Source organism: Rhinatrema bivittatum, chromosome 4 (genome assembly GCF_901001135.1).
Source record: "Rhinatrema bivittatum chromosome 4, aRhiBiv1.1, whole genome shotgun sequence".
In the NCBI taxonomy this organism is placed as follows: Eukaryota; Metazoa; Chordata; class Amphibia; order Gymnophiona; family Rhinatrematidae; genus Rhinatrema; species Rhinatrema bivittatum.
The window spans coordinates 433,847,749-433,874,357 of record NC_042618.1 but is presented as its reverse complement, the minus strand read 5'-3'; the positions used below and the strand labels follow the sequence as shown (position 1 = coordinate 433,874,357).

Below are 26,609 nucleotides of genomic sequence, written 5' to 3'. Positions count from 1 at the left end.
TGGGATATATGCATGTAAGCTTTCGTCAGGTCTAGGGAGGAGAGAAATTCTCCTTTGTGAACCGCTGCCATCACAGTACGCAGAGTCTCCATGTGAAAGCGCAGAACCCAAAGGAACCAATTCACCTTCTGCAAATTGAGAATGGGCCGAAAGGAGCCCTCCTTCCTCAGCACCACAATGTAAACAGAATACCTTCCTATCCCTCTGGTGCAGCAGGGTCAGGGAACAACGGCCTTTAGGACAAGAAAGCTTTTCAGTGTCCAACACTGCCTCCTGCTTGACATGAGAGACCACGTGGGACTCCAAAGGCCTCCCTAGGAGGAAACAAAAAATCTACAGCATAGCCCTCATAGCACCTCCAGTACCCAACTGTTTGAGGTAATCTTTTCCCACTTCGTAGAAGTTGGAGGAGGAGAGGACCACTGGCTTCATTGGGCTGATTTGCTGCTCCCAGTGCCATGCCCGACACTGTCTCTGCCCAATCTGCATACTCCATGAAAGGACTGTTGGTGCCCACTGCCCTGTTTCCAGACAGAAACAGATGAGGACTTGCTTGAACAAAACTGGCAGGAATCCCCAAGACAAGCCTGAGAAGGAAACATCTTAGTGGGTTTCCTGTCCTCTGGACATCTATTCCCCTTAGACTCCCCCAGGACCTTCATCAACTGATCCATGTCCTCCAAACAGCTTCCCCTTAAACAGAAGATTACAGAGCTGGATCTTGGACAATAAATCGTCCGACCAGTTGCGTAACCACAGCAGCCTTCGAGCTGCTACCGAGACCACCATGCAGCAAGCCAATATACACGCCAAATCATACAAAGTATCTGCCACGTAGGCTATGCCTGCCTCCACTCTGCCTGCAACGCGCCACTATGGACATCTGCATTGGGCCCTTCTGAACCAACAGAGGCCCTTTGCGTTAAACTGGCAGACAGCTGCCTGAAGACAGTGCTGAGACCTCAAAACAGTTTGAGTTGCAGCTCCAGCTTAAGATCGTGGACATCCTTAATGGCTGCAGCCCCGGTCACTGGGATAGTCATCTTGGTTACCACTGAGATGGCCATGTTTGGGATCCTCAGCAATTCCAGGGAGTTCTCCATTAAGGGGTAAAGCTTGACCATCACTCTGCTCACCTTCAGGCTAGCATCCGGGGAGTCCCACTCACGGTTCACCAGGTTTTGGTCTTCTTGGGCAACGGAAAAGCACTAGTGGGTCCCCTCAGCCCATCCAGAACTGGGTTATCACCCTCATTATCAGACTCTTCCTGAGTGACCTTCACTCCTAATTCCGCCCGCACCTGTGGGATGAGGGGATGCAGTTCATTCCTTTTAAAACAGATGCACTACCTGCAGATAGTCTTCCCTCTGGGATCAGGGTCATCTTTTGCCCCCGTCCTCACCGTCTCTGGGACCAGCCTCTGCAGCCACACAGTGCAAACCCAGGCACTGAAAAATATCACTAGTCTCCTGAGAAGCCACTTTAGACTTTTTAGCCACAGGGGCCCCTGCCTGCCTTCTTCCTCCACTTCTCCTAGCCACATAGGCTTTATGCAGAAGGAGAATAAAATCTGGGGAAAAATCCCCAGATTCATCTTCCGATCCTGGGAGACAGTCAGCCACCTCACACTCCCCTTCTGAGACATCCTGCCTGACTGGGGAAAGAGCGGGGGGAGAGGGGAGAATCACCCAACCACCCTGCAGTCTACTGCACTGCCTCCCCAGCAGCAAAATGAACAGACTCTGCTGACCTCCTGTGCTGCTTGAGGGGCCTTCCGGCCTCAAAATGCACGCCAAGCAGAGGGAATGAGAGTTCAGACCCTCTGCTGTGCCACATGCGTGGCAGGCAGCCATTTTAGTTTTTGGCCCCATATCTCCTGATTGCGCCTTGCAGCACTCCCCAAGGCCTCCCATACAGTGACGTGCACTGGACTCGGGCCCACTGAGCCGCCGGGAACGATTGCAATCCCCACTGGGGAGGTCCCAGGAACCCTGACATTCTAGTTGGCCCCACCAAAGCACAGGACTACAAAGGTATGAGTCATTGCAGTTCCCTCCCGGCACTAGTGTCACAATCAACCGTGAACCCCTGGGTTAACAGCCAGGCGACTGCCGCTCAGTCCTGCACTTCCTGCTGACTAGGCCCTCCCTGCCGAAGTTCCTGCTAAGCTGTTAGTTTGCTTCTTGTATGTTTGCTTCTTTTAAAAGGAACTTAAAGAAACTAAGTGGGTACTTCCCTGTCCAGAGGAAGAAGGGCGAGAGGGTGCCTCAGAGGGTCGAGGGAGCCAGGATCCCTGCCTATCAGACCATCTGGTACACTGCAGGTGAACCCAGTCAGGGGTACCCAACCCCTGGCTCCACCTGAGGGATGGCCCATGAAGATGCCTAACACCTCGGAGAATCTATAGTCTGAAACCTAAAACTAAACAAAAAAAAAAAGGGAAAAAAGATTTTAACTAACAGCCTGCAGGTACATCTCTACCATCTGCTAGAATCAGAGAAATAGAGGTCCTGCAGGTGGCACTCAGGTTAAGCAGCAGTGCCCCAAAGTTTTGTTCTGTGACTCCATCTGCTGGAAGGGATGAATAACCCACTGGTCTGGACTGATCTGGGTATGTTCTAGAATTAGTTACACAATGCAAGTATCCACATTAGGAGTCTAGGCATTATTGTTAATACGTTAATCTTTGGCTCAGGGTGCAGCAAACAAGCACAAACAGAATGCTATGAATTATTAGGGAAGGAATGGAGAATAGAACAGACTATCATAAATGCCTTTATCGCTTCACAGTGTGACCTCATCTTGAATATAATGTGCAGTTCTGGTCACCACATCTCAAAAGAGATAGAATTTGAAAAGATACAGAGAAGGGCAAACAAAATGATAAAAGGGATGGAATAATTCCCCTATGAGGAAAGACTAAAGAGGTTAGGACTATTTAGCTTGGAGATGAGAAGGCTATGGGGGATATTATGACAGGTCTAAAATGAGTGGAACGAGTAAACTTTAAATTGGTTTACTCTTTGAAAGAGTACAAACACTAGTTGACACAATGAAGTTACTAGGAGAGTCATTTAAAACTAATGAGAATTTTTTTTTACTCTAAACAATCTCTGGAATTTGTTGCCAGAGGATGTGGTGAAAGTGTAGCACATTTAAAAAAAACCAAAAAAAACAGGTTTGGACAAGTTTTTGGAACAGTCCATAAACCATTAAGGCGGAGTTGCAAATATCTGCTTCTTATCCCTAGGATAAGCAACTTGGAATCTTACCAGATACTTGTGACCTGGATTGGCCACTGTAGGAAACAGGATATTGGGCTTGGACCTTTAGTCTGACCCAGTATGGCAATTTTACATACCTTATGGAGAAATAAAGGAAACGTGCAAATCTTCACTGCAGTGTCTGAGTCCCCAAAAAGGGCTCTCTACATTATAGTGCCTATAGATCTGAAATTCATCTGGTAGAATAGACTGCTATCAAAACAAGTTGCTCACTCTTAAGGTGCTCTAAGTAAAACCTCTAAGGCTCAAATCGATGACCCATCAGGTACATCGATGCTAGATTCAGATTCCAGGTAGGTGCACTCTAGAGATCAAACATTCTTCACTCCATGAATGAAATAAGACATCCAGCTAAGAAAGATCTTCCCATTAACCTACCTCTAACTATTTACACCTTTAGGGAGTTGAGGGCCAATCCTTATTCAATCCCCTCTGCAGGAATTAAGATAATTGGCACCAAAGCTCCTTTCAGAGATCTTCCTAACCAAGCACTAAAACTCAAATAGCTTCCAGACTCACATATGCTAAGTGGACATTTTCTGGAACCATAAAAGGTTATTTTCAACCTGAGAATATTTCTTCTGACAAATGAGCCCTCAAGGGCCAACCCAGAGACTGATCCTTGTGAACTACCAGCTCCAAGTAGTAGACCCCTGTCCTAAGTCAACAATAACTTATCCCATCCAGAAGCTACCAAACATTAGCCCCCAATGCCTGGGATTTTATGTAAGACATTGCCAAAGGTCACGAAGGGAGTGCTGAGAGCATCACCTTGCTGGTGGCTGAAAGTAACAGTAAGTTTTTGCTTGGGAAATTTTCTAAGTATTGGGACGAAGTTAACTATTTGGGAACATTATTTATTGTTTGTTTGTGCTTTCAATAGTCAGTAAGGCAGAGAATAAATAGAAGTTGGACTGTTTGTATTTTTAAATAGTCAGTCAGTAAGGTGTTTGTATATTAAAAACAAAAAAAAAAGTAGCCAGAAGCTAGAAATAAGCTAGGAGCAGTGTATACCTAAGTAAAAAGGTTGAAAAGTTCAGTTATTCACCTTGGAAAGGTGGTAAGGTAGTGTGATTTGGTTTGATTAGGTACCAACATTTGTTAAATCAAGAGAGCAGTGAGTCACTCTGGCTGACTAACTGAATTTAGAGACTTTGTATTAGCTAGTACATCCTTTAATTTATAGGCAGGTGCCACTTTAAAAACAAAAAAAACCCTTATTGAGAGTTTGATCATTCTCCTGTAGGCCACTACCAGACATACAGGCAGATTCAGAAAAACGCGCGGGAGAGCTGGAGAGCCCCTGCTCTCTTGGCGCACGCATAGGCCACTCTCCTGGGCGTGCGATTCAGGAGGGTGGCCTATGCAAGTTACGGCCTGCAGTAAAAGGAGGCGCTAGGGACACTAGCGCATCCCTACCGCCTCCTTTTTGACAGGAGCAGCAGCTGTCAGCAGGTTTGACAGCAGACGCTCAATTTTGCCGGCGTCTGTTCTCAAACCCGCTGACAGCCACGGGTTCGGAAAACAGACGTTGGCATAATTGAGCGTCTGTCTTCCGAACCGCAGGCTGCGAGCCGATTTTTAATTTTTACTTTTTTCCCTACTGTTGGGGCCTCCGACTTAGTATCACCATGATATTAAGTCGGAGGGTGCACAGAAAAGCTCATTTTTTGTATCATAAGTACTTTAGCAGATCAGTTTAGTTCTGGGTATTTTTTTTTTTTAGAGTTTGAAAAGCCAAGCCATATAATTAGGTTATACATTGTACATCCTCACTATGATTCTTTAGCAAGAATGTATATAAAAGTGACCCCAGTTTAAAGATGGGACAAATAAGTAAAAAAAGTGCCACATTAATGCAGTTATAGTGGGGTACTGTTCTAAGAACTTGGCTCTTAAAACAAGGCTTTTATTTTAGGGCATCTGCAACCAGTATCTATAATATTTCCATATATTTGGTATAGAAACCAAGTGAATCAGTATATTCCATTTAACCTGAAAGCTAACCCTGTTAAGGGAAGATTAAAATTGTGCATTCATTTGAAACAAGAAATTAAAGTTTCCTATTTTAAATTCACTTAGAACAAAACAGATGAAAAAGTATGCCACCTAAAAAAAAAAAAGACAAAAAAACACAACACCTCCCACCCAAGGACCTTCTCCTGATTCTCTCCATATATCCCCAAATTATCATAACATGATAGTCTGCATAGGGCAGTAACAATTTTACAGCTAAATTAAAACTGCAATTCCAGGATCAAACCTTTACAAATGTAGCTGTTAAACAAATATTCTGATGTATTATTTATTCCTAAAGAGCTATTAGTGTTTCAAATGTATAAAAATATCTTCTACTTTAACCATGCCATTGTAAATTTAAATAAATTGAAAGGGATGAACTGCCCATCAGTCAGAATCCCAACTACAAATTGCGCTGTTGCAATTAAAAATGGTACTGGTGGACTGGTCTGAACTACACCATTTGTACAGAACTAACATGGCACTGGCCTTGGTCTGCTGACATTGTTAATTGCAGCACCTGCAGAGCAGGAGCAATCCAAGGATTGATGGTTTTCACCACACAGGAGCCCTGGCATTCTTGGATTGGGGGAGGAAGAAAAAAAAACAAAAAACGACAGTACACACACATCTGTGTACATTCCTAATGAAGAATAGAGCAAAGAAGTCACTGAACTAGTTGATATTAGTAAATACTACCAAGTCCCACACAAGTGGCAGACTAACTCCAGTTTAAGGGCTCCAAACCTGTATGGTTTGCAGGGTATCAACACAACTTTGATCAGATATCTGCATCTATTTGGCCTGTCAGCAAGATTTATGTATTTTTTCAATGTTCTGTTTCAATGTAAACAGATGTGATTTGTATTGCATACAGGAACACCGGTATATAAAAATAAAATAAAAATTTTTTAGTTATCCTGAAATTATGGACTATCTGCAGTCCTCAGAGGCATTTACACCTGCCTCAGAAACTACTGCAGTAGTACTTTCAGTTTTACTCAGATGAAAACATGTTAAACCACTAGGTTTTGGGCTGGACAAAAATTTCACACACACATGCAAGAGGGAAACCTATCAAAGGCACATTCTCAAACTGACCCCCCCAGAATACATTAATGTCCAACAGAACAAAGTGCTTATTTTTAGATTGGTTACAAAGGCTTTTGTGTTTTATATGATGTACCTGTTGGCTGTATTACTTGATAGTCTTTGTAAACCACCTTGGGCAGTTTTGGTTTTTTTTTCAAAGACTGTCAAGTTCATAAAATTAAATTTTTAAATCCAGAAATATCTAATACATCTTACACTGCCTTATATAACATTGGTCATAAGGACAGAGTGGCATGATTTTAAATATTTAGCTTAAAACAGGACACAAACCTTTTAACAACTTCATCATCTGTCCGAGAGCCATCTCTGCTTTTACCCAAGTCTTCTTCTATGGTACCATCCACATCAGTCTCATCTTCAGCTCTAACAGATGTGCCTGAGAAAAAAAAATATTAATTCCATCTAATTAAATGTTTTCAGAAGACATTTATAGACTTTTTGACTTGTTAAATTCTTCAGTTAATTACCAGTCCAAACAAACACCAAAAACTTCTTCCCCAGCCAATATGAAATAGTAGCCACTTGTGTTCCAGATGTTCAGATACACATTTCAATGTATTTTTTCTTTTAAGCCAAGCAAAGGCTCACTTCACCAAAAGCTAACTTCAAATAAATCAAGTTGTTACTTACAAAATGGTAAAGAGATCCAAAAACACTAAACAGTTTCTGAATAGCAGATCACCACGATAACTAAGCATAAACAAATGCACTGAATATGGCAGGTCAGCCTAGCTATAGAAATGCATATCATGGTAGGATTTATTCCAGCAGGCTACCGTACCAATTTGTTAATCTTGTCATTCCCCATCAGGGAGGGAGGTGAGGGAAGCATTTATTTATTGATTGATTTTTATATACCGACATTCGTCGGAACATCATGCTGGTTTACATTGTAACAAATTAACAAGAGAGTGAAATACAACAAACAGGGATGGGGAAGGGGGGAGCAGCAACAAATTATGTTTATATTGGAATGCAAGCATATTTCTTTATTTGCACTTAGAAGATAAAGAATAAAGAATGCCCAAGGCCTTAGAGATGTATCCTTTCCTATGGAGAATCCATTTTTTGTTCAAGAAAGAGTGAAAGAAAGTAATACAGACTTAGCACCCAGGTATTGAGAATGAGCCCTGTGACTTCCTGTAGTTTACCCGAGTTGGTGTAACACATAAAACTGAAAGAAAGGCTATAGAGCACTCCAGAGGCTACAACAAAGTGAGGAAGAAGGACTGTTGTTGGTAACTGTTTTCTCTCTGGGGCAAAGTGAAACATTTCGCCAACCTGAAATATTGTCCAGGAAGAAGTAAAAATCTGTGATTTAACAGAAAGGCTGCCAAAACTCATCAAGCCCTCTGACTACTACCTCATGCTGTTCATGCATGTGGGCACCAATAATACAGGAAATTATGATCTGGAACAGATCAAAAAGGCTACATGAAACTAGAAATAGGGTTAATGAGGCAGGTGGTCTTCTGGTCTATCTGCCCAATCAGGAGTAAAGATGTGACAAGAGTCAGTCTCATCCTGGAGATGAACATACAGCTGCATGTATAGAGCAGATGACAAGATTTTGTTTTTTTGATCATGATATGATACCCATATTTGACCAATCCCACCCTGGAGTGAGCGAAGTCTAGTGATCAGGCAGCAACTAATAAACTCACTGTCCAAGTTACGTGATCAGAAGGCCCGCGTGCCCACCAGGTGTGAGATTTTGTGGCGCTAGCCAGCTCTTGCTATCTATCACAGGCCTCCAAGCTATCAATGTGGCCACAGAGCTTCTACCATCCAGAATGAACAGAACTCAACAACTTTATGGATGGACGATCAGAGACCACACTGATACTTAACCGAGCTTAAAAACAGCAATAGGTTTTACTTATTCCTGACAGAACGAAGAGCTAAACAGCTCTAGTATTAGTTCAAGAATCCACGTTTCTTACATTACTAAAGGTAAAAAAAAACCAAAACAAAACCATACCTCTTACTCCCGTTACACACAAGTCACTCTTAAGTCATAGCATATAAGAAAACCCCCTATGGAAAGCACTTAGTCCCTGACCACCCCACACAAGCCCTTTCCGGAATGTCCCAAGTGAATAAAGCTACTCGACCTCATTCTACCTTCGCTCCTTCTTCCCCATAAAAGAAAAAAGAGGTGGCAGCAACACTACGTTACACACATCCACCCAGCATCACAAAGCCACAGCACGAGAAACAGGGAGACCGAGAAAGAAGCTTCCAGAAGCCGCGCGGAACTCCAGCCCGCGCGCGAATGACAGAAGAGCCGCGCGGCCGCACGAAAACCCATTCAGTTTCGCCAGCACTCACCGAATACCAGGAGAGCACAACACAGGCTGAGCACCCACATCCGCTGCATGGTCACACTTTAGCACCGGTACACAAATTCTAGTTTTCCCCCTCACCAGGCACACTCTACTCTACTCTACATACACCAAGCCGCCCACTCCGGCCGCTTTCTTTAATGAAAACCTTAGCGGGCGGGGGCGAGTTTAGTGGGAATCGACCAATCGCACCCAACCACGCAACCCAGTTAACCAATCATGTATCGTCGTCAACGTCAACACCTACCAATGATAGTCTTCCATGTACCACTTCCTGTGGCTGGAGCGTGGCTCGCTACGATTGGTCGAGACCACCAGTAACCAAAAATTCTATACAGCACTATAGTGCTAGTTAAAGGCTTGTACGGGAGAAGCTTAACCTACTCCGGCGACATTTTTACAGTAAAAGGGAATCTGTGTGCGTGTGATTGTTTTAAAACATGGTTAAATGTTGGAAGGTCAAGTGTAGAGTACTTCCGGGGGCTCCGAGAATGTTTACCGTAGTAACAGGGTGTGGGGATGGTTTCCATGGGAACGTTTGCCCTTTCTCTGGGAAGAAGCGTCGCCGGTGGGATCGAACTTGCGGCTCTAGGCGAAGCTGACTTTTCCCTGCGGGACGTGAGTAACTTTCGTTCATTGTCAACGCCTGAAAACCCTCCACCTAAAACAAGGACATAAAAAAAGAATGTAAAAGTCAATATTTATGAGCCGCTGGCTTGTTAGTGATGCAAAATTACTGTTATTGAATAATGAAAAATTGTATGGTACATACTGATTTTCCTTATTTATCTTGTAGACATATTACGATTTTTAATTGGACAGAGACGTTATAGAATGTGCTCTTATATATATTCAAAGTGCAATTAAAATGAACTACGAGTCCCATGTGACCACGTGTCTAGTCCTTCGGTCTGTGGCTAAAAATTGCTGACAAGGCATCCTCGAATTTGAGAGCTCCTCCCCTAAGTATAACATTAAGCTCGAAAATTTTCAGCTAACTTCAATTGTTTAAAGTACTAGTCAGGTGCTTTATTTTATCAAATTGCCTGCTTTTCAGAGTTATTGCTTCATTTTAGGTCTTATTCCTATAATTATATATTTTTTAAAGTAATGTATATTTTTATATTTAGAGGAGTAAAAATGTGTCATGTTATTTGTAAGACTATTATGTGACTTTTAATTGGCCCAGATTTTCAGATCTGTGGAATATAAATTGGTTTAAATAAATAAATAATTTGACTTAGCCCCTAGTTTAAAATCCGTCTTTCTTTAGTTCTGGCTTTGGTTGTTTATGATGGGTTCATGTTCGGTAACTGTGCATCTAATTTGTAGTTGGGATTCTGACTGATGGGCAGTTCATCCCTTTCAATTTATTTAAATTTACAATGGCATGGTTAAAGTAGAAGACATTTTTATACATTTGAAACACTAAGAGCTCTTTAGGAATAAATAATACATCAGAATATTTGTTTAACAGCTACATTTGTAAAGGTTTGATCCTGGAATTGCAGTTTTAATTTAGCTGTAAAATTATGCATGACACTATATTTTATACACATTCTTGCTCCTGAGTGCATACTTAATCTTAATATGGGATGTGAAGACTAGTAGGAATGTATAGTGTATGCAATGTGCATGCGATGCAAAGAGCTCCTGGCTCTCAGAGAACAAGTCCGATCTCTGGAGGCTAGAGTGGAAGACCTGGAGGAGCTGAGGCAGACAGAGAGGTATATAGATGAGACCTTCGGGGACATAAATAAATAAATAAAACTATTTATTTTGAACTTTTATATACCGACATTCATGTGCAAACAGTACATATCATATCTGTTTACAGCAAAACGAGGGAAGCATAAAACAAAAGCCTTACATCAAATAGTAGCCAAGTCTCAACTTCAGACTGGCAGCCCTGGTGCTGCCTTGGAGGAAAAAAGTCTCATGATTGGAGAGCATCAACCTGGTGCAGCAGGAAAGGATCCTGTAGCAAGGACCTGCTCTCCAGGTGGTGCATTGCCATTTCGCACCGAGGATATCTCCCCAAGGCCTACTGCCCAGGAAGGAAGGGTTAGGTCAGCTGTCATAGTTGGTGATTCAATTATTAGGAATGTAGACAGCTGTGCGGCTGGTGGGTACGAGGATCGTCTGGTAACATACCTGGTGTGAAGGTGGCAGACCTCACATGTCACCTAGATAGGATTTTAGACAGTGCTGGGGAGGAGCCGGCTGTTGTGGTACATGTGGGCACCAACGACATAGGAAAATATGGGAGGGAGGTTCTGGAAGCCAAATTTAGGCTCTTAGGTAGAAAGCTTAAATCCAGAACCTCCAGGGTAGCATTCTCTGAAATGCTCCCTGTTCCACGTGCAGGTCCCCAGAGGCAAGCAGAGCTCCGGAGTCTCAATGCGTGGATGAGACGATGGCACAAGGAAGAGGGATTCAGTTTTGTAAGGAACTGGGGAACCTTTTGGGGAAGAGGGAGTCTCTTCCGAAGGGATGGGCTCCACCTTAACCAGGGTAGAACGAGCCTGCTGGTGCTAACCTTTAAAAAGGAGATAGAGCAGCTTTTAAACTAGAACAAAGGGGAAAGCCGACAGTCGCTCAGCAGCGCATGGTTCGGAGGGAGGTATCTTCAAAGGATACTAATGATGCATTAGAATTAGGGCATCCCGACAGTGAGGTTCCAAAGCAGTGAATGATGACATAGACTTAATTGGCATCTCAGAGACATCGTGGAAGGAGGACAACCAATGGGACAGTACTTTACTGGGGTAAAAATTATATCGCAATGACAGAGAGGAGCACCCGGGAGGCAGTGTAGCGCTTTATGTCCGGGATGGCATAGATTCCAACAGGATATACATCCTGCATGAGACTAAATACATAATCGAATCTTTAATGGTAGAAATCCCTTGTGTATTGGGGAAGACTATAGTGATAGGAGTATACTACCGTCCACCTGGTCAAGACAGTGAGACAGACAGTGAAATGCTAAGAGAAATTAGGGAAGCGAACCAAATTGGTAGTGTGGTTATAATGGGAGATTTTAATTACCCCAATATTGACTGGGTAAATTATCATCGGGACATGCTAGAGAGATAAAGTTCCTGGATGGAATAAATGACTGCTTCATGGAGCAATTGGTTCAGAAACTGACGAGAGAGGGAGCAATTTTAGATCTAATTCTCAGTGGAGCACAGATTTGATGAGAGAGGTAATGTTGATGGGGCCGCTTGGCAATAGTGATTATAATATGATTAAATTTGAAGGAATGGGGACAGTAAACAAATCCACGGCTCTCGTGCTAAACTTTCAAAAGGGAAACTTTGTTAAAATGAGAAAAATAGTTAGAAAAAACTGAAAGGTGTTATGGAAGTGGACCCTTGTTTCGAGGTAGAGGACTACCGTAGAAAGGCAAGACCTCTTGGACTGTAGAGACTTGCTAGAAGTCTTCACCCTGGAAGCACGCGACCCCCCCAGGAGGAGCCCGTAGGGGTCCGGCCGCTGGGACTTAGGTGACTCCTCTGAAGACTGTAGAAGGTCTGGATGCAGGCGCCTCCTGCAGGTCGTGGGTTCCAGACAGCTGGCGCCTCCAGCAGGTCGAGACCGTCTGAAGACAGAGACGAGCAAGAGTCCAAACCGGTCCGAGAATCAAAACACCAGCGGGGTCCGAGTCCAGTCCAGGGTCAAGGCAAGAGAAGGCAAGAGAAGGGTCCAGAGCCGCACCGGGATCAAGTCAGGAGAAGGGTCCAACGCCGTACCGGGATCAAGCCAGGAGAAGACACGTCCACCAGTCCAGAGGTCAGGAGCCATGAATCAATCCACGGAGCAGGGAAGAAGAGCGGGACGAAGAACCAGGAGCCAGGAACACACTCAGGGTCAGAACCTCAATACCAAGGCAAGGTCTGAGGAGCAGACCTTGCCTTTAAATACAGGAACCTGGAGGAGGTGCTTCAGAAAGGAGTCACGACACTTCCTGTCCTCCGACTACTCCAAGCCCTTTCGGACCTGCCACTGGGAACGGCAAAGGCAGCAGGCCGGACTGGAGTCAAGGGCAGACGAAGGCTCTGGAACGTGAAGACTCAGACAAGAAGCTTGGTATGTGAAGACTCAGACGAGAAGCTTGGGACATGAAGACTCAGGATCAAAGTTCAGGAACAAAGTCAAGTACTGGGTTGAGACTGCGACGCAGTGCACCCTACACAGCCCACCACTGTTATGTTTGTGGACCCTTGGGCTGGTTGGAACAGAAGATGGAGTGCTGAAGTAGTCCACAGCGGATGTCCCAACCAGGAGGCGGTTCGGAAGCTCGATGCTGGCTGACGCTCTGGTCTATGGTGAAGTCCTTTGCGACCAAGGACTAGACCCTCACTGGACGAATGGACCGTGTTGGACTGTAGAGGAAGAAGACTCTTCGCCCTGGAGACCGGCACTCCCCTGGGAGGAGCCCTTAGGAGTCCAGCCGCTGGGACTTTAGGAGATTCACCCTGGAAGCCGAAGTCCCCCCAGGAAGAGCCCGTAGGGACACGGCCGCTGGGACTTAGGCGACTTCCTGATGATGCGGATGGTCCGGATGCAGGCGCCTCCTGCAGGTCGTGGTTCCGGACTGCTGGCGCCTCCAGCAGGTCGTAGGAAATCCAGAAGTCAGTCCAGGAGTCGGAGTCCAAGGATGGTCCGCAGCTAGTCCAGAGGTCGATATCCAGAGAGTGGTCCGCAGCCAGTCCAGGGGTCGATATCCAGAGAGCGGTACGCAGCCAGTCCAGGGTCGGAGCCAGAGTGCGATCCAAAGCCAGCCCAGGGGTCAGAGCCAGAGAGCGATCCAAAGCCAGTCCAGGGGTCAAGTCCAGAAGAATCCACAGCAAGGGAAGCAGGCAGAAGCGGGACGAAGACAACCAGGAACACAACATAGAAACATAGAAACATAGAAATGACGGCAGAAGAAGACCAAACGGCCCATCCAGTCTGCCCAGCAAGCTTCACACATTTTTTCTCTCATACTTATCTGTTTCTTTTAGCTCTTGGTTCTATTTCCCTTCCTCCCCCACCATTAATGTAGAGAGCAGTGATGGAGCTGCATCCAAGTGAAATATCTAGCTTGATTAGTTAGGGGGTCGTAGGGGTAGTAACTGCCGCAATAAGCAAGCTACACCCATGCTTATTTGTTTTAACCCAGACTATGTTATACAGCCCTTATTGGTTGTTTTTCTTCTCCCCTGCCGTTGAAGCAGAGAGCTATGCTGGATATGCGTGAAGTATCAGTTTTTTCTTCTCCCCTGCCGTTGAAGCAGAGAGCTATGCTGGATATGCATCGAAAGTGAAGTATCAGGCACATTTGGTTTGGGGTAGTAACCGCCGTAACAAGCCAGCTACTCCCCGCTTTGTGAGTGTGAATCCTTTTTTCTTCTCCCCTGCCGTTGAAGCTATGCTGGGTATGCGTGAAGTATCAGTTTTTCTTTTCCCCTGCCGTTGAAGCAGAGAGCTATGCTGGATATGCGTGAAGTATCAGTTTTTCTTCTCCCCTGCCGTTGGAGCAGAGAGCTATGCTGGATGTGCATCGAAAGTGAAGTATCAGGCACATTTGGTTTGGGGTAGTAACCGCCGTAACAAGCCAGCTACTCCCGGCTTTGTGAGTGCAAATCCTTTTTTCCACATTTCCTCTTGCTGTTGACGCTTAGAGTGATGTTGGAGTCACAGTAACCATGTGTATGTTTATTGAATAAGGGTATTGTGTCCAGGCAGTAGCCATCATTCTGGCGAGTCACCCACTCTTCATTGGCGGCCTCTTGACTTTATGGATCCACAGTGTTTATCCCACGCCCCTTTGAAGTCCTTCACAGTTCTGGTCTTCACCACATCCTCCGGAAGGGCATTCCAGGCATCCACCACCCTCTCCGTGAAGAAATACTTCCTGACATTGGTTCTGAATCTTCCTCCCTGGAGCTTCAAATCGTGACCCCTGGTTCTGCTGATTTTTTTCCTATGCAGGCCCCTCAGCACGTCTCTCCCGAGGAGGGAGAGACGTGCTGAGGGGCCTGCAGGCCCGGGGAAGCTCTGAAACGGCCCGGACCGCCCCCGAGGTAGGTGGAGGGACCGGGACCACAACAGTACCCCCTCTCCTACGCCCCCTCCCAGGAGGCCGGGGTTTACTCGGGTGGTCGAGATGGAACTGGTGGAGAAGATTCTTGTCCAGAATATTGGAGTATGGCTCCCAGGAGTTCTCCTCAGGGCCGTACCCCTCCCATGAGAGTAGGTACTCCCACCGGCGACGATAAAACCGGACGTCCAAAACCTCCTTTACTGTATAAATGCCGTCTGCTTCAGCTTCGGTGGTGGTAGGTACTGGGGTTTTGTCATGGAAGGAGGAACGCACCAACGGTTTAAGCAAGGATACGTGAAATACGTTATGTATCCGCAGCGTGGAAGGTAAACTTAGACGGTAGGATACTGTCCCTACCCGTTCCAAAACCGTGAATGGACCCACAAACTTGGGAGCTAAGCCATGGACGGGAGCCGTAGATGAAGATTCTTGGTACTTAACCAAACTTTACTGCCTGGAAGGAAGACCGGAGCTGGCCGTCTCCGGCGGTCGGCATATTTTTTTGCTTTAGCCGAGGCAAGTTGGAGTTTCTCTTGAGTGGAAGTCCACAAGGAGTGTAGCTGCTGGGCAGTGAGCAGGGCTGCCAGAGAGGAGACTGAAAGAGGCAACGGTAGAGGAGGCCTAGAGATCTTTCCATAAACCAGTTGAAACGGGGACTGGCCGGTAGCTGAATGTTTATGACGATTGTAGGAGAATTCGGCCCAAGGTAGGAGGGTGACCCAATCATTTTGCAAGTCCCCAACAAATGCTGGAAGAAAAGCCTTCAGTGTCCGATTGGTCCGCTCGACCTGGCCATTGGCCTGTGGGTGGAAAGCTGTAGTAAGGTCCAAGCGTACCCCAAATTTCCTGCACAAGGATCTCCAGTATTTAGCCGTAAACTGCGGCCCACGGTCGGAGGAAATATGCAATGGTAAACCATGTAAACGAAATACATGCTGTGTAAAGAGATTGGCCAGTTCTAGCGCCGAGGGTAGCTTGGTGAGGGGCACAAAGTGAGCCATCTTAGAAAAGCAGTCGACTGTAACCCAGATCACCGTCTGTCCATCAGAAACAGGCAAATCCACAATGAAGTCGGTGGAGAGTTGCGTCCACGGTTTCGTGGGAGTGGGCAGCGGCTGCAAATGTCCCCATGGGCTTCCAGGAAACGGCTTGTGTTGAGCACAGTTGGGACACGACTGGACATACTGTCGTACATCCTCCTTTACTCGAGGCCACCAGTAAAATTCGGTCAGGAGTTCCAGAGTCCGATTAATCCCTGGATGTCCAGCGGTCAGCGAATCGTGAGCCCAGGCTAAGACCTTCCTTCGAGACCGAGTAGGAACCACCGTCTTGCCCGCTGGAGCCACTTCAGCAGCTGCTATCAAGACCCTGGCGGGATCCAGGATGTATTGAGGCGGGTTAGGTGCATCTTCGGGTTCAGATGTCCGCGAGAGCGCGTCTGCTCGTATGTTCTTTGCTGCTGGTCGGTATCGAAGGGAAAAGTTGAAGCGACTGAAAAAGAGAGCCCATCTTGCCTGCCGTGGATTGAGGCGTTGAGCCCGACACAAGTACTCAAGATTCTTGTGGTCGGTGTAAACGATAACCGAATGCTGCGCTCCCTCCAGCCACTGACGCCACTCCTCGAAAGCCAGCTTAATTGCCAGTAGCTCCTTGTCTCCAATGCCATAGTTCGTCTCAGCTGGGGAAAATTTTAGAGAGTAGAATGAACAGGGCAGAAGCTTACCCTTGGTTGAAAGTTGGCTCAGGTCTGCCCCCACTGCTGTATCCAAAGCATCCACTTCAACAATGAACTGACGCTGGGGGTCAGGATGATGCAGGCAGGTGTCCTGGAGGAACGCTTCTTTTAAGTCATGAAAGGCTTGTATGGCCGTAGTCGGCCAATTTTTGGCATTGACCCCCTTCTTGGTGAGCGCAGATAGAGGAGCCACCTTCTGAGAGTAGTGCGGAATAAATTGTCGGTAAAAGTTGGCAAACCCCAGGAATCGTTGGAGGGCTTTCACCCCCTGGGGTTGTGGCCAGTTCTTGATTGCGGCAACCTTCTCGGGGTCCATTAGAAAACCAGTGGATGAGACAATATACCCTAAAAAGGGTAACGATTCTTGATCAAACAAGCATTTCTCTAACTTAGCGTAAAGTTTGTTCTCTCGAAGCTTAAGCAGTACCTGTCGGACATGTTGGCGGTGCATTTCTAGGTCCTTAGAGTAAATAAGGACATCATCGAGGTAGACAGTGACTGAAGAGTGTTACATGTCTCGAAGAACCTCATTCATAAGGTTTTGGAAGACCGCCGGGGCATTACACAGACCAAAAGGCATAACCAGGTATTCATAATGTCCTTCCCTTGTATTAAAGGCGGTCTTCCATTCATCGCCGGGACGAATCCTGACCAGATTATAGGCTCCCCACAGGTCCAATTTAGTAAAAACTTGGCCCCCTGTAGTCGGTCCAGAAGTTCCGGAATCAGGGGCAGAGGGTAACGATCTCGCCGAGTGATGCTGTTTAGACCGCGGTAATCGATGCAGGGACGGAGGGACCCATCTTTCTTGGCTACGAAGAAGAAGCCGGCCCCTGCCGGAGATTTAGATGGCCGAATGAATCCTCGTTCCAGGTTCTCCCTGATGTAAGTAGACATGGCTTGAGTCTCTGGAAGGGATAATGGATAAACCCGACCTCTTGGCGGAGTGGCACCAGGCAAGAGGTTGATGGCGCAGTCGAAAGGACAATCCTCTGGAAGAATTTCTGCTTTCTCCCTGGAAAACACATCGTGGAATTCCTGGTACTGAAGCGGTAACGCCAGAGGAGTAGTCATTAGAGCCAGTGGAACACGGGGTAAATCCATCAAACAGTTATTAAAGCAGGCGTGACCCCAAGAGGCCAACTGGAGCGAATCCCATGCAATGACTGGAGAATGTTTCCGGAGCCAGGGTAACCCCAAGATAATCGGATGCATAGACTTTTCTAAGATGAGGAAGGAGATCTCCTCCTGATGCATGGCGCCTGTACGTAAGACCAGGGGTGAGGTACGTGTGGCAATGGTACCTGGAAGAATCCTCCCCTGAATAGAGGATATCCGGAGCGGAGGTTCTTGGGATTGTACCCCAATCTGGAGTTGCTGCACAAGCTCCTGGAGGATGAAACTCTCCCCAGCCCCTGAGTCAATCAAGGCTTGGGTCTCGAACTCTCCGTCCGGGAGTAGCAGAGTTACCGGAACAAAGCATGGGGAGTCGGCAGCGGCATGACCTAGGGTTAGCTCCCCCACCGTCCCTAGGTCCAAGCGTTTCCCGGACGCTGGCTGCAATGGGCAAGAAAGTGGCCTTTACCACCACAGTACAGGCAGAGACCTAGGGACCGATGTCTTCTTCTTTCCTCCTGGGAGATAGGCCCTCACCCCACCTGCATGGGTTCGACATCTTGGGGCCTTGAAGAAGCTGGAGGTGAATTCCCACTGTGTACGGACATGGTTCCAGAAGTGTTGGCTCTATGGAGTGTTCTCCTTTCCCGAAATAGATGCTGTAAGCGGCGGTCCACTCGACCTGCTAATTCGATCAGTTCATTCAGATCGTCAGGAAGATCTGTCAACTCATCTTGTAATCTCGAAGAGAGACTTTCCAGAAAAATACTATGCAGGTTGTCACTTCCCCAATTTAATTCTGCAGCAAGGGTTTGAAAGTCCATAGCATGGTCAGCTAAGGGCCGGTTGCCCTGCCGTAGTTGTAGTAGCTCAGAAGCCGCGGTGGGTTTACGGGCGGCCTCATCAAAGACCTGCCTAAATGCTGAAATGAAGTGCACCAAATTGTTCAAACGAGGATCCTGACGTTCCAAAAGGTTCGACGCCCAGGCCAAAGGTTTCCCATCCAGAAGGGAAATGATAAAGCTGGTCTTGATTCGATCAGTTGGGAACTGAAGCGGGAGAAGGTCGAACCGGATATAGCATTGGTTTAAGAAACCTCGGCAGAGCTTTGTATCTCCGGAGAATCGTGACGGTACTGGCATCTGGATAGAAGCAGGAGCAGTAGCAGAGGCCCCAGCTACGGGTGCATTGGAACTAGCAGCCAAGGTTCCACTCATGCGGTCGGCTAAGGCTTGTACTGTGGCTGTCAGAGTGTCCAAGCATGCTTGCTGTTGTTGCAGCCTCTGGGCTATGCCGGGAATGGCTTTCAGACCCGCAAGGTCCGCCGGGTCCATGGCCTTGCAAACTGTTATGTTTGTGGACCCTTGGGCTGGTTGGAACAGAAGATGGAGTGCTGTAGTAGTCCACAGCGGATGTCCCAACCAGGAGGCGGTTCGGAAGCTCGATGCTGGCTGATGCTCTGGTCTATGGTGAAGTCCTTTGCGACCAAGGACTAGACCCTCACTGGACGAATGGATGGTGTTGGGCTGTAGAGGAAGAAGACTCTTCGCCCTGGAGACCGGCACTCCCCCGGGAGGAGCCCTTAGGAGTCCAGCCGCTGGGACTTTAGGAGATTCACCCTGGAAGCCGAAGTCCCCCCAGGAAGAGCCCGTAGGGACACGGCCGCTGGGACTTAGGCGACTTCCTGATGATGCGGATGGTCCGGATGCAGGCGCCTCCTGCAGGTCGTGGTTCCGGATGGCTGGCGCCTCAAGCAGGTCGTAGGAAATCCAGAAGTCAGTCCAGGAGTCGGAGTCCAAGGATGGTCTGCAGCTAGTCCAGAGGTCGATATCCAGAGAGCGGTACGCAGCCAGTCCAGGGTTGGAGCCAGAGAGCGATCCAAAGCCAGTCCAGGGGTCAGAGCCAGAGAGCGATCCAAAGCCAGTCCAGGGGTCAAGTCCAGAAGAATCCACAGCAAGGGAAGCAGGCAGAAGCGGGACGAAGACAACCAGGAACACAGCAAACACTGGACAAGTCCAGGAACCTTGTTGCAAGGCACTGGGGGATCCTAGAAGCAAGATATTTATGGCTGAAGGCGTCTGACTTCATCCTCAGCTGTGCAGCTGATTTTCCCGCGCTGGCCCCTTTAAGAAAGGCTCCTCCCTGTGCGCGTGTGTCAGGGGGCAGGGGCCAGCCGTGCCGAGTCGTCGACGTCTCTCCCAAGGAGGGAGAGATGTGCTGAGTGGCCTGCAGGCCCAGGGAAGCTCTGAAACGGCCCGGGCCGCCCCCGAGGTAGGTGGAGATAGCCTCCCCCACCCTCCCGACCCCCCAAAATGTTTTTTGGGGGGTCGGGAGGGTGGGGGAGGCTAAGGGGTCAGTTTTAAAGGGTCAGGGTGGGTTTTTTGTTTATTGGATCGGGCGCAGCTGATAAACAAAAAACCAATCGGGCCGGACGATAAAAATTATAAGATTTGAATCGGAACCGGAACCGAACCGATTCCGGTTCCGATTCACATCTCTAGTACAGATAGCCTTTGAGTCATGACACAAGTGAGGAAGCCAAAGATCAAGTCTTGCGTAATGTTGACTCTAACTTCCCCTTAAAACCACACAAGCTCTACATATATACAATATACTGTGTTGGGCAGCTAGCTACTGTCCATCTTGAATACAGGCCCATGTAAGCAGGAGTTAGCTGAGTATGCATTGTGAAGAAGGCAACAAGAGGCAATACTGAAGGTCCCCAGTAATAAACTTCTTCTTTACCTCTTGCTGTCTTCCTTAGGAGCATACACTGAGTGTTCAGCAGTATGACCTAGCCCATATGGTCTTGCCTACTAGATAAGTGGCTACTTGAAATGTTCAAGGGCATTCTAGCATGCAAAGTCACGTGGAGGGCAAAACTTGTACCTAGTGAACCCTTTACACAAAAACCAAACAATGAAAGGAGCCAACCAGGAAGTGTATTTTTCAAACCAGTGACTACTTTATTAGGGTAGACATATATGCCACTGTTTGAAATCAAGTCAAAGTCTTAGGTAATCATAATCTGCAAGGACAAGATAGCAAATAGCACAAAACATTGTAAATTATATGCACAGCACATTCTGTATAGACTTGTACATACATTGTTTGAAATGGCATCATTACATATACAGACTTAGCGTCTTATCCTTTTGGCACAATCATGATTACAACAAAGACGATAGAAAGCGGAAGTGGCACCTCCAAAGAGATACAGTACTGTTCTAATGTTGGAGCTGATAGCAGCCTTGCTATGTGATGGCTAGGAAAAGGCCCCAGACAGTCCATGTTAAAAGAGTATAATCAAGGGAACAGCCTAAAGACCAAGGCAGCAGAGTTCAAGTGAAGGCCCCAGACAGTCCATGTTGAAAGAATGCATTCAAGCGGACAGCCTAAGGGCCAAGGCAGCAGAAATTAAGTGAAGGGAGCAGGACCAGGACCAAACAGCGTAGCATGGAGCCAGGAGGTCCAGGAGAAGACACAGCAGAATGGAAGCAGCAGCAGCATGAGCTGAGATGAAAAGAGACACTAGCATCTGGAGCAGGAGATGAGACTTGATGAGAAGAGGCAGCAGCTGGAGGCTGCATCAAGGAGGATGGAATATGGGCAGAGCATTGAGGAGGGCTTTAGAATTAGGCTGCTGGACTACAATGGCTGACAGTAGACCATCCATTCTGCGTGTTGGCACAGGAACTCTGTAGTGAGGATGGCCCCACCAGGCTTCTTCCATCTAGCTGGCACAGGAACTCTGTAGAGGGGCCTGCCCAGGATTGTTGATACAACTCTTCTTACAGGCATTTGAAGCCACAACCTTTGATCCTGTATGGCCCTTTGCCATGTCGTGACTTGCCACATGGTGGGGGGGCATCTATTTTGGGTGCCTACCCCTTGGGCTTCTGTCAGCCCGGGTACTGCTGTGGGATGTGGACTCCAGTGATGCTGCGGAAGACTCAGATGGCTGCTCGGAATCCTTTGCAGGATCTGTGTCAGCATGATCGAAATGTGGCCAGCATCATAATATTCTGTGTGTTTGTGGCAGTCTTCTTCTCGTGCAATCTGGTTCTGCCTGTTGACAGCCCTCTTGAGGAGGCGTACCCCATGTCTCCTTTCCAGCTGGTCTAGCTGCTTGTGCATGGACTCCTCTGTTGATGGTGGGAATGTTGTTGGTGCTGGTGGCGGTGCTGTGATGGTGGTGTGGAGTGCAGGAATTTGGGCCTCCAAATGTGGCATGACGGAGCTTCTGGGCTGCTTCTGCCAAGGGCGTGGTGTTACTGTCTGGAGCTGTGGTGTGCTGGCTCGAGGTTGTGATGATTCTATAGGCTCCCACTCAAGGCTCTGTTCCTCCATGAAGCCAAAGAGGTTGAGGGACACATTGAGTGAGCTGGGTGAACCCAGAGGTTGCAGCATCTGCAATAGTTCCTGAGCCTGTGGCTTCTTCTGCTGCTCCTCCTCCTCCCCGCTTTCCTAGGTCTAGGGCATCCATCAGGAAGGGCCTGTGCAAAAGGGCTGCTGCGCTGGGGCTTCCTGGCTGAGACCGACTGCTTCATGAACAAGAGCTGTGGAAACAAAGCATAAGACATAAGTGCCAATGGCAGCATGTATCCTTTTTTCATTTGACATCAGAGGTGCACTTTGCTTCTTAGCATTGTGAGCATCTTATGCCAAATGATGTGTACACCTGTTGCTGCCTGCCCATTTACAGGTGAGGTGAACTTACTGGCTGCAGCTCGTGTGGTGTCCAGCCGCTCAGCCATGCCCTCGAAGATATCTGGTCCCAGCCTTTGCATGAGGTGCTTTCCATGAGGGTGAGGACAATGGGACAAGGGGTGCCTCCTCCGGTCCGCCGTATATATTTATTTCTGGCCGCCACCTTAGCTTTCATTTGTGCCTTGATGTCCTGGTACTTGTGGGCCACCTGCTCACTGCTTTGTTGCACTCTGCTGTGCCTGGAAATGCCTTGGGCTAAGTTGTCACTAAAACAGAGGGTAAATACTAACAGGTCCTCTATACTTAATAAATGACTACACTACATTTCTAGAGAACTACACACATCACATCACATCACAATAATGTTCAATTCTATAAAAATGTTTATTCAAATACATATAATGAACTCCTATCTAGACAAATAAATACTACCTACTCCATTCACACCTGTCACATTCTCGCACATCCAATCAATTAAAACAATCCAATATAATAATCCCCAAATACAGAAAGTATCCCCCCAATTTTTTAATCAAAAGCAGCAGTGAACCGTTACCCGACAAGATAGTTATTCATACAATGTTATCAATACTTTTAACAATATATATAAAATACTGCTACTCTTCCCTATATCAAACTGATACTCAATTGCTTTCACTGATAACAATGTTAACTTGGATAATAATACATTGTAACTACCGCTCATAACAATGTTAAATCAATTCATTTTCTTATCTGTCTTCATAGAATATGCGTGCTTTTAATCTTCATATTTATTAATCTATTGTCGTCAATCAAGTTTCCACTCGATCCACTCGGCTGTTTTTAGTCCCCAATATCCACACCATCCGACACAGATCTTTGTTTCCCCTGATAATAGGGCTTCATCAGGGACCCATTCATGCCAGTGTTCCACTAGAACAATCAAACAATTTTAGTTTTAAACAGCAACCATAAACACCACTATTACCCACAACTCAAAAAATATTTAAGCCTTACCTTTCCAACGCTATCAAATACTCACTGCCTGAAGCTCGCATATTCTAAACCACGTTACATATTCTAAACCACGTTACACCGGAAATCTTGTCGAATGTAATCCAGTCTGGTATATTTCACAAATTATCCCAGGACAAGCAGGATGCTAGTCCTCACATATGGGTGACATCGGTAATGGAGCCCTATGTACGGAAAACTTCTTTCAAAATTTCTATGAAACTTTTGACTGGCACCAGAGTGCCTACTGAGCATGCCCAGCATGCCATGATATTCCCTGCCACGGGGGTCTCCCTTCAGTCTTCTTTTTTCCGCGGAGCAGTTAGCCTCGCGGTTCCTAGGAGTCCTGTGGAGAATTCTCCACAACTTTAAAACTTCAAAAAGTTTAGAAAACTTCTACCGCAAGGGTCTCCCCTTAGTATACCATCGCGGTAAGTTTTTTACCTTCTTTCGCGGTTCCGTTCCACTTTTTCACCGAGTTTTAGTCCCTGGTCATTGGTCATCGACGGCTGTCTGGCCCACAATGGCTACAGGCTTCAAAAAGTGCCCTAAGTGCACTAGGAACATGTCCATTACCGACCCTCACCAGGATTGTGTGCTCTGTCTTGGTCAGAATCACGATGTTAAGGCTTGTCCCTTATGTGCCACCATGACATCGAAAGGCCGTCATCTCCGCCTCGAGAAAATGGAACAATTGTTCAAAATACAGCTCTTGCCCGCACCATCTTCTTCAGCACAATCGTCTCCGGCTGGGTCGATTCGAAAGGTGGTGTTGAAAAAGCGTCTACCAGGTGAGTCGGGAGATGCTCCTCTTTCCTCCCCCTCTCCATCGTCAAGGGCATCGACATCCGGTAGTGAAAAAGCCTGGGAAAAGGAGAAACATCGCCATCGGCATTGTAGGCCGCATACGGCGACTTCCGCCCCGATTCCCGGTAAGCCATCGACAGAAATCGGATTGACAACGAAGAAACCTCGGCTCGAGGTTCAGGCTTCGGAGCCGTCGACAGGGCGATCCCCGCCGATTCCGGCGCAGGGAACCGTACCTTCTCAGGGCTCTGAGGAGGTACCGGCATCGCCAATACCGCCTCCCCCCATGGATACTCTGTTCTCACCATCCATGCGGGCGGAACTTGATGTCTACATACGTCAAGCGGTACGGGAAGCATTCCTCGAGGCGATACCGAGGCCTCATCCTTCTATGCCAGTGATGCCATCGACACCAACTCCGGTACCGACGGGGATATCGCCCCCGACACCGATGACACCACCCGTTCCGGCACCGGTACCCTCGATGCCGATTCCAGCCATTCCACTACCACCGCCATCGATGCCGTCGATGCCGATTCTGCCTATTCCTGCGCAAGGACCGCCGATGCCGTCGATGCCAGCACCGATGAAACCATCGATGCCAGGTCAAGAAGTCTCCATTTTCCAGCCTCTCATAGATAAATTGGACACCTTAATCCGGGTTTTCTCTAGTACACCTCATGATATGGATCAGGATACACTTCCAGAGCCATTACCTGGTCCTTCTGGCGTTCTCCCACCTATGAGACCAAAATCACCACAACTTCCTGAGATTCCCTTCAAACCTCTCAGACCATCAGGTCACCCAGTGGACACTGGCACTGACTCCGAGGTAGATGTCTCATCTGATAAAAATATGTTATCTCAACCTTCACCACCGGAGGATAGGAGAAAATCGCCTCCGGAAGATCTTTCCTTCTCCAAATTCATCAAAGAAATGTCAGAAACCATACCATTCTCACTTCTTTCTGAGCTAGATACCAGACAGAAGACATTAGAGGTGCTACAGTTCGTAGATCCTCCTAAAGAGATATTAGCTATTCCAGTACACGAAGTCCTTCAAGAGCTCATGTACAGGTTGTGGGAACACCCTGGATCAGTGGCTGCAGTTAACAAGCGTGCAGATGCCGCATATCTCGTCCAACCCATACCCGGCTTTCAAAAATCTCAACTACCACACCAGTCGGTGGTAGTTGAATCAGCCCAGAAGAAGGCCAAGAGGCTTAAAACACATGCTTCCACACCTCCAGGAAAGGACAGTCGTTTCCTGGACAGTTTAGGAAGAAAGATTTTTCAGGGTGCAATGCTGGTTTCAAGGATTAACTCTTACCAATTATTCATGAACCAGTATCAGCGCAATTTATGGAAACAGGTAGAAGGTCTCACTCAAAAACTTCCAGAACAGTTTCAAGAGGGTTTCTTCAGTCTCGTGCATAAAGGCCTAGAAGCAGGCAAGCACGAAGTGAGAGCCACATATGACAGTTTCGAGACGGCTTCTCGGTTATCAGCCTCAGGTATTACGGCTCGCAAATGGGCTTGGCTAAAATCTTCTGAACTAAGGCCAGAAGTCCAAGAGAGGTTGGCCGACCTACCTTGTCTCGGTGAAAACCTATTTGGGGACAAGTTCAAGGAGGCAGTGGCGACCATAAAAGACCACACAGAAACCCTCAAACAACTGTCCCTAATCCCTCAGGAGACACATCAACCTTCTAGGAGGCCTCCTAGAAGAGAAGTAAGGAGACCTTACTATCGTCCTCGGCGATACTATCCTCCAGCAGGCCGAGCCAGGCAACCACGCCCCACTCAGCGTTCCCAGGTTCGACAGAGGCCTACTAGGCCCCAACCGCCTGCTCAGACTACATCTACATCAGGCTTTTGAAATTCAACCAGAGAGCAGAAGTCCCTATCCAAATCCTCTTCCACACTTACCAGTCGGAGGTTGCATAACTTATTACCATCACACTTGGACCTCCATCACAACAGACCAATGGGTACTCTCAATTACAGCTCAAGGGTACCGATTGGATTTTCTCACTGTACCAAACAAAAATCCTCCTCTTTCATCTTGGACAGTGAATCATCACTCCAAAATCCTACAAGCAGAATTATCCACCCTTCTGAGAGCCAGGGCCATAGAACCAGTTCCCAGGCCTCAGTGGGGCAGAGGATTCTACTCCCGATATTTCCTCATTCCAAAGAAAACCGGGGATCTACGTCCAATCCTGGATCTAAGAAATATCAACAAATTTATCAAAAAAGAAAAATTCAGGATGGTATCGTTAGGCACCATACTACCTCTTCTTCAAAAAGGAGATTGGCTCTGCTCTCTGGATCTTCAAGATGCCTACGCTCACATTCCCATCTTTCCTCCTCATCGCCAGTACCTGCGA

The 26,609-nt window shown here is 47.2% G+C and overlaps 1 protein-coding gene and 1 long non-coding RNA gene across 2 annotated transcripts in view; one reads left to right on the top strand and one right to left on the bottom strand.

The window, feature by feature from the left end:
• Window positions 1-8,909, bottom strand: part of HSP90B1 (heat shock protein 90 beta family member 1) — a 172,603-nt gene extending 163,694 nt beyond the window's left edge. The window contains exons 1-2 of the mRNA XM_029601500.1: window positions 8,748-8,909; window positions 6,687-6,792 (exon numbers count right to left, since the gene is read on the bottom strand). Of these exons, the coding sequence (XP_029457360.1) occupies window positions 6,687-6,792; window positions 8,748-8,796 (155 nt within the window). The 5' untranslated portion in view covers window positions 8,797-8,909. The remainder of the gene's footprint in view (window positions 1-6,686; window positions 6,793-8,747) is intronic.
• A 274-nt stretch (window positions 8,910-9,183) lies between these two features.
• Window positions 9,184-26,609, top strand: part of LOC115091305 — a 28,216-nt gene continuing 10,790 nt past the window's right edge. The window contains exon 1 of the long non-coding RNA XR_003856669.1: window positions 9,184-9,379. This is a non-coding gene — a long non-coding RNA (uncharacterized LOC115091305). The remainder of the gene's footprint in view (window positions 9,380-26,609) is intronic.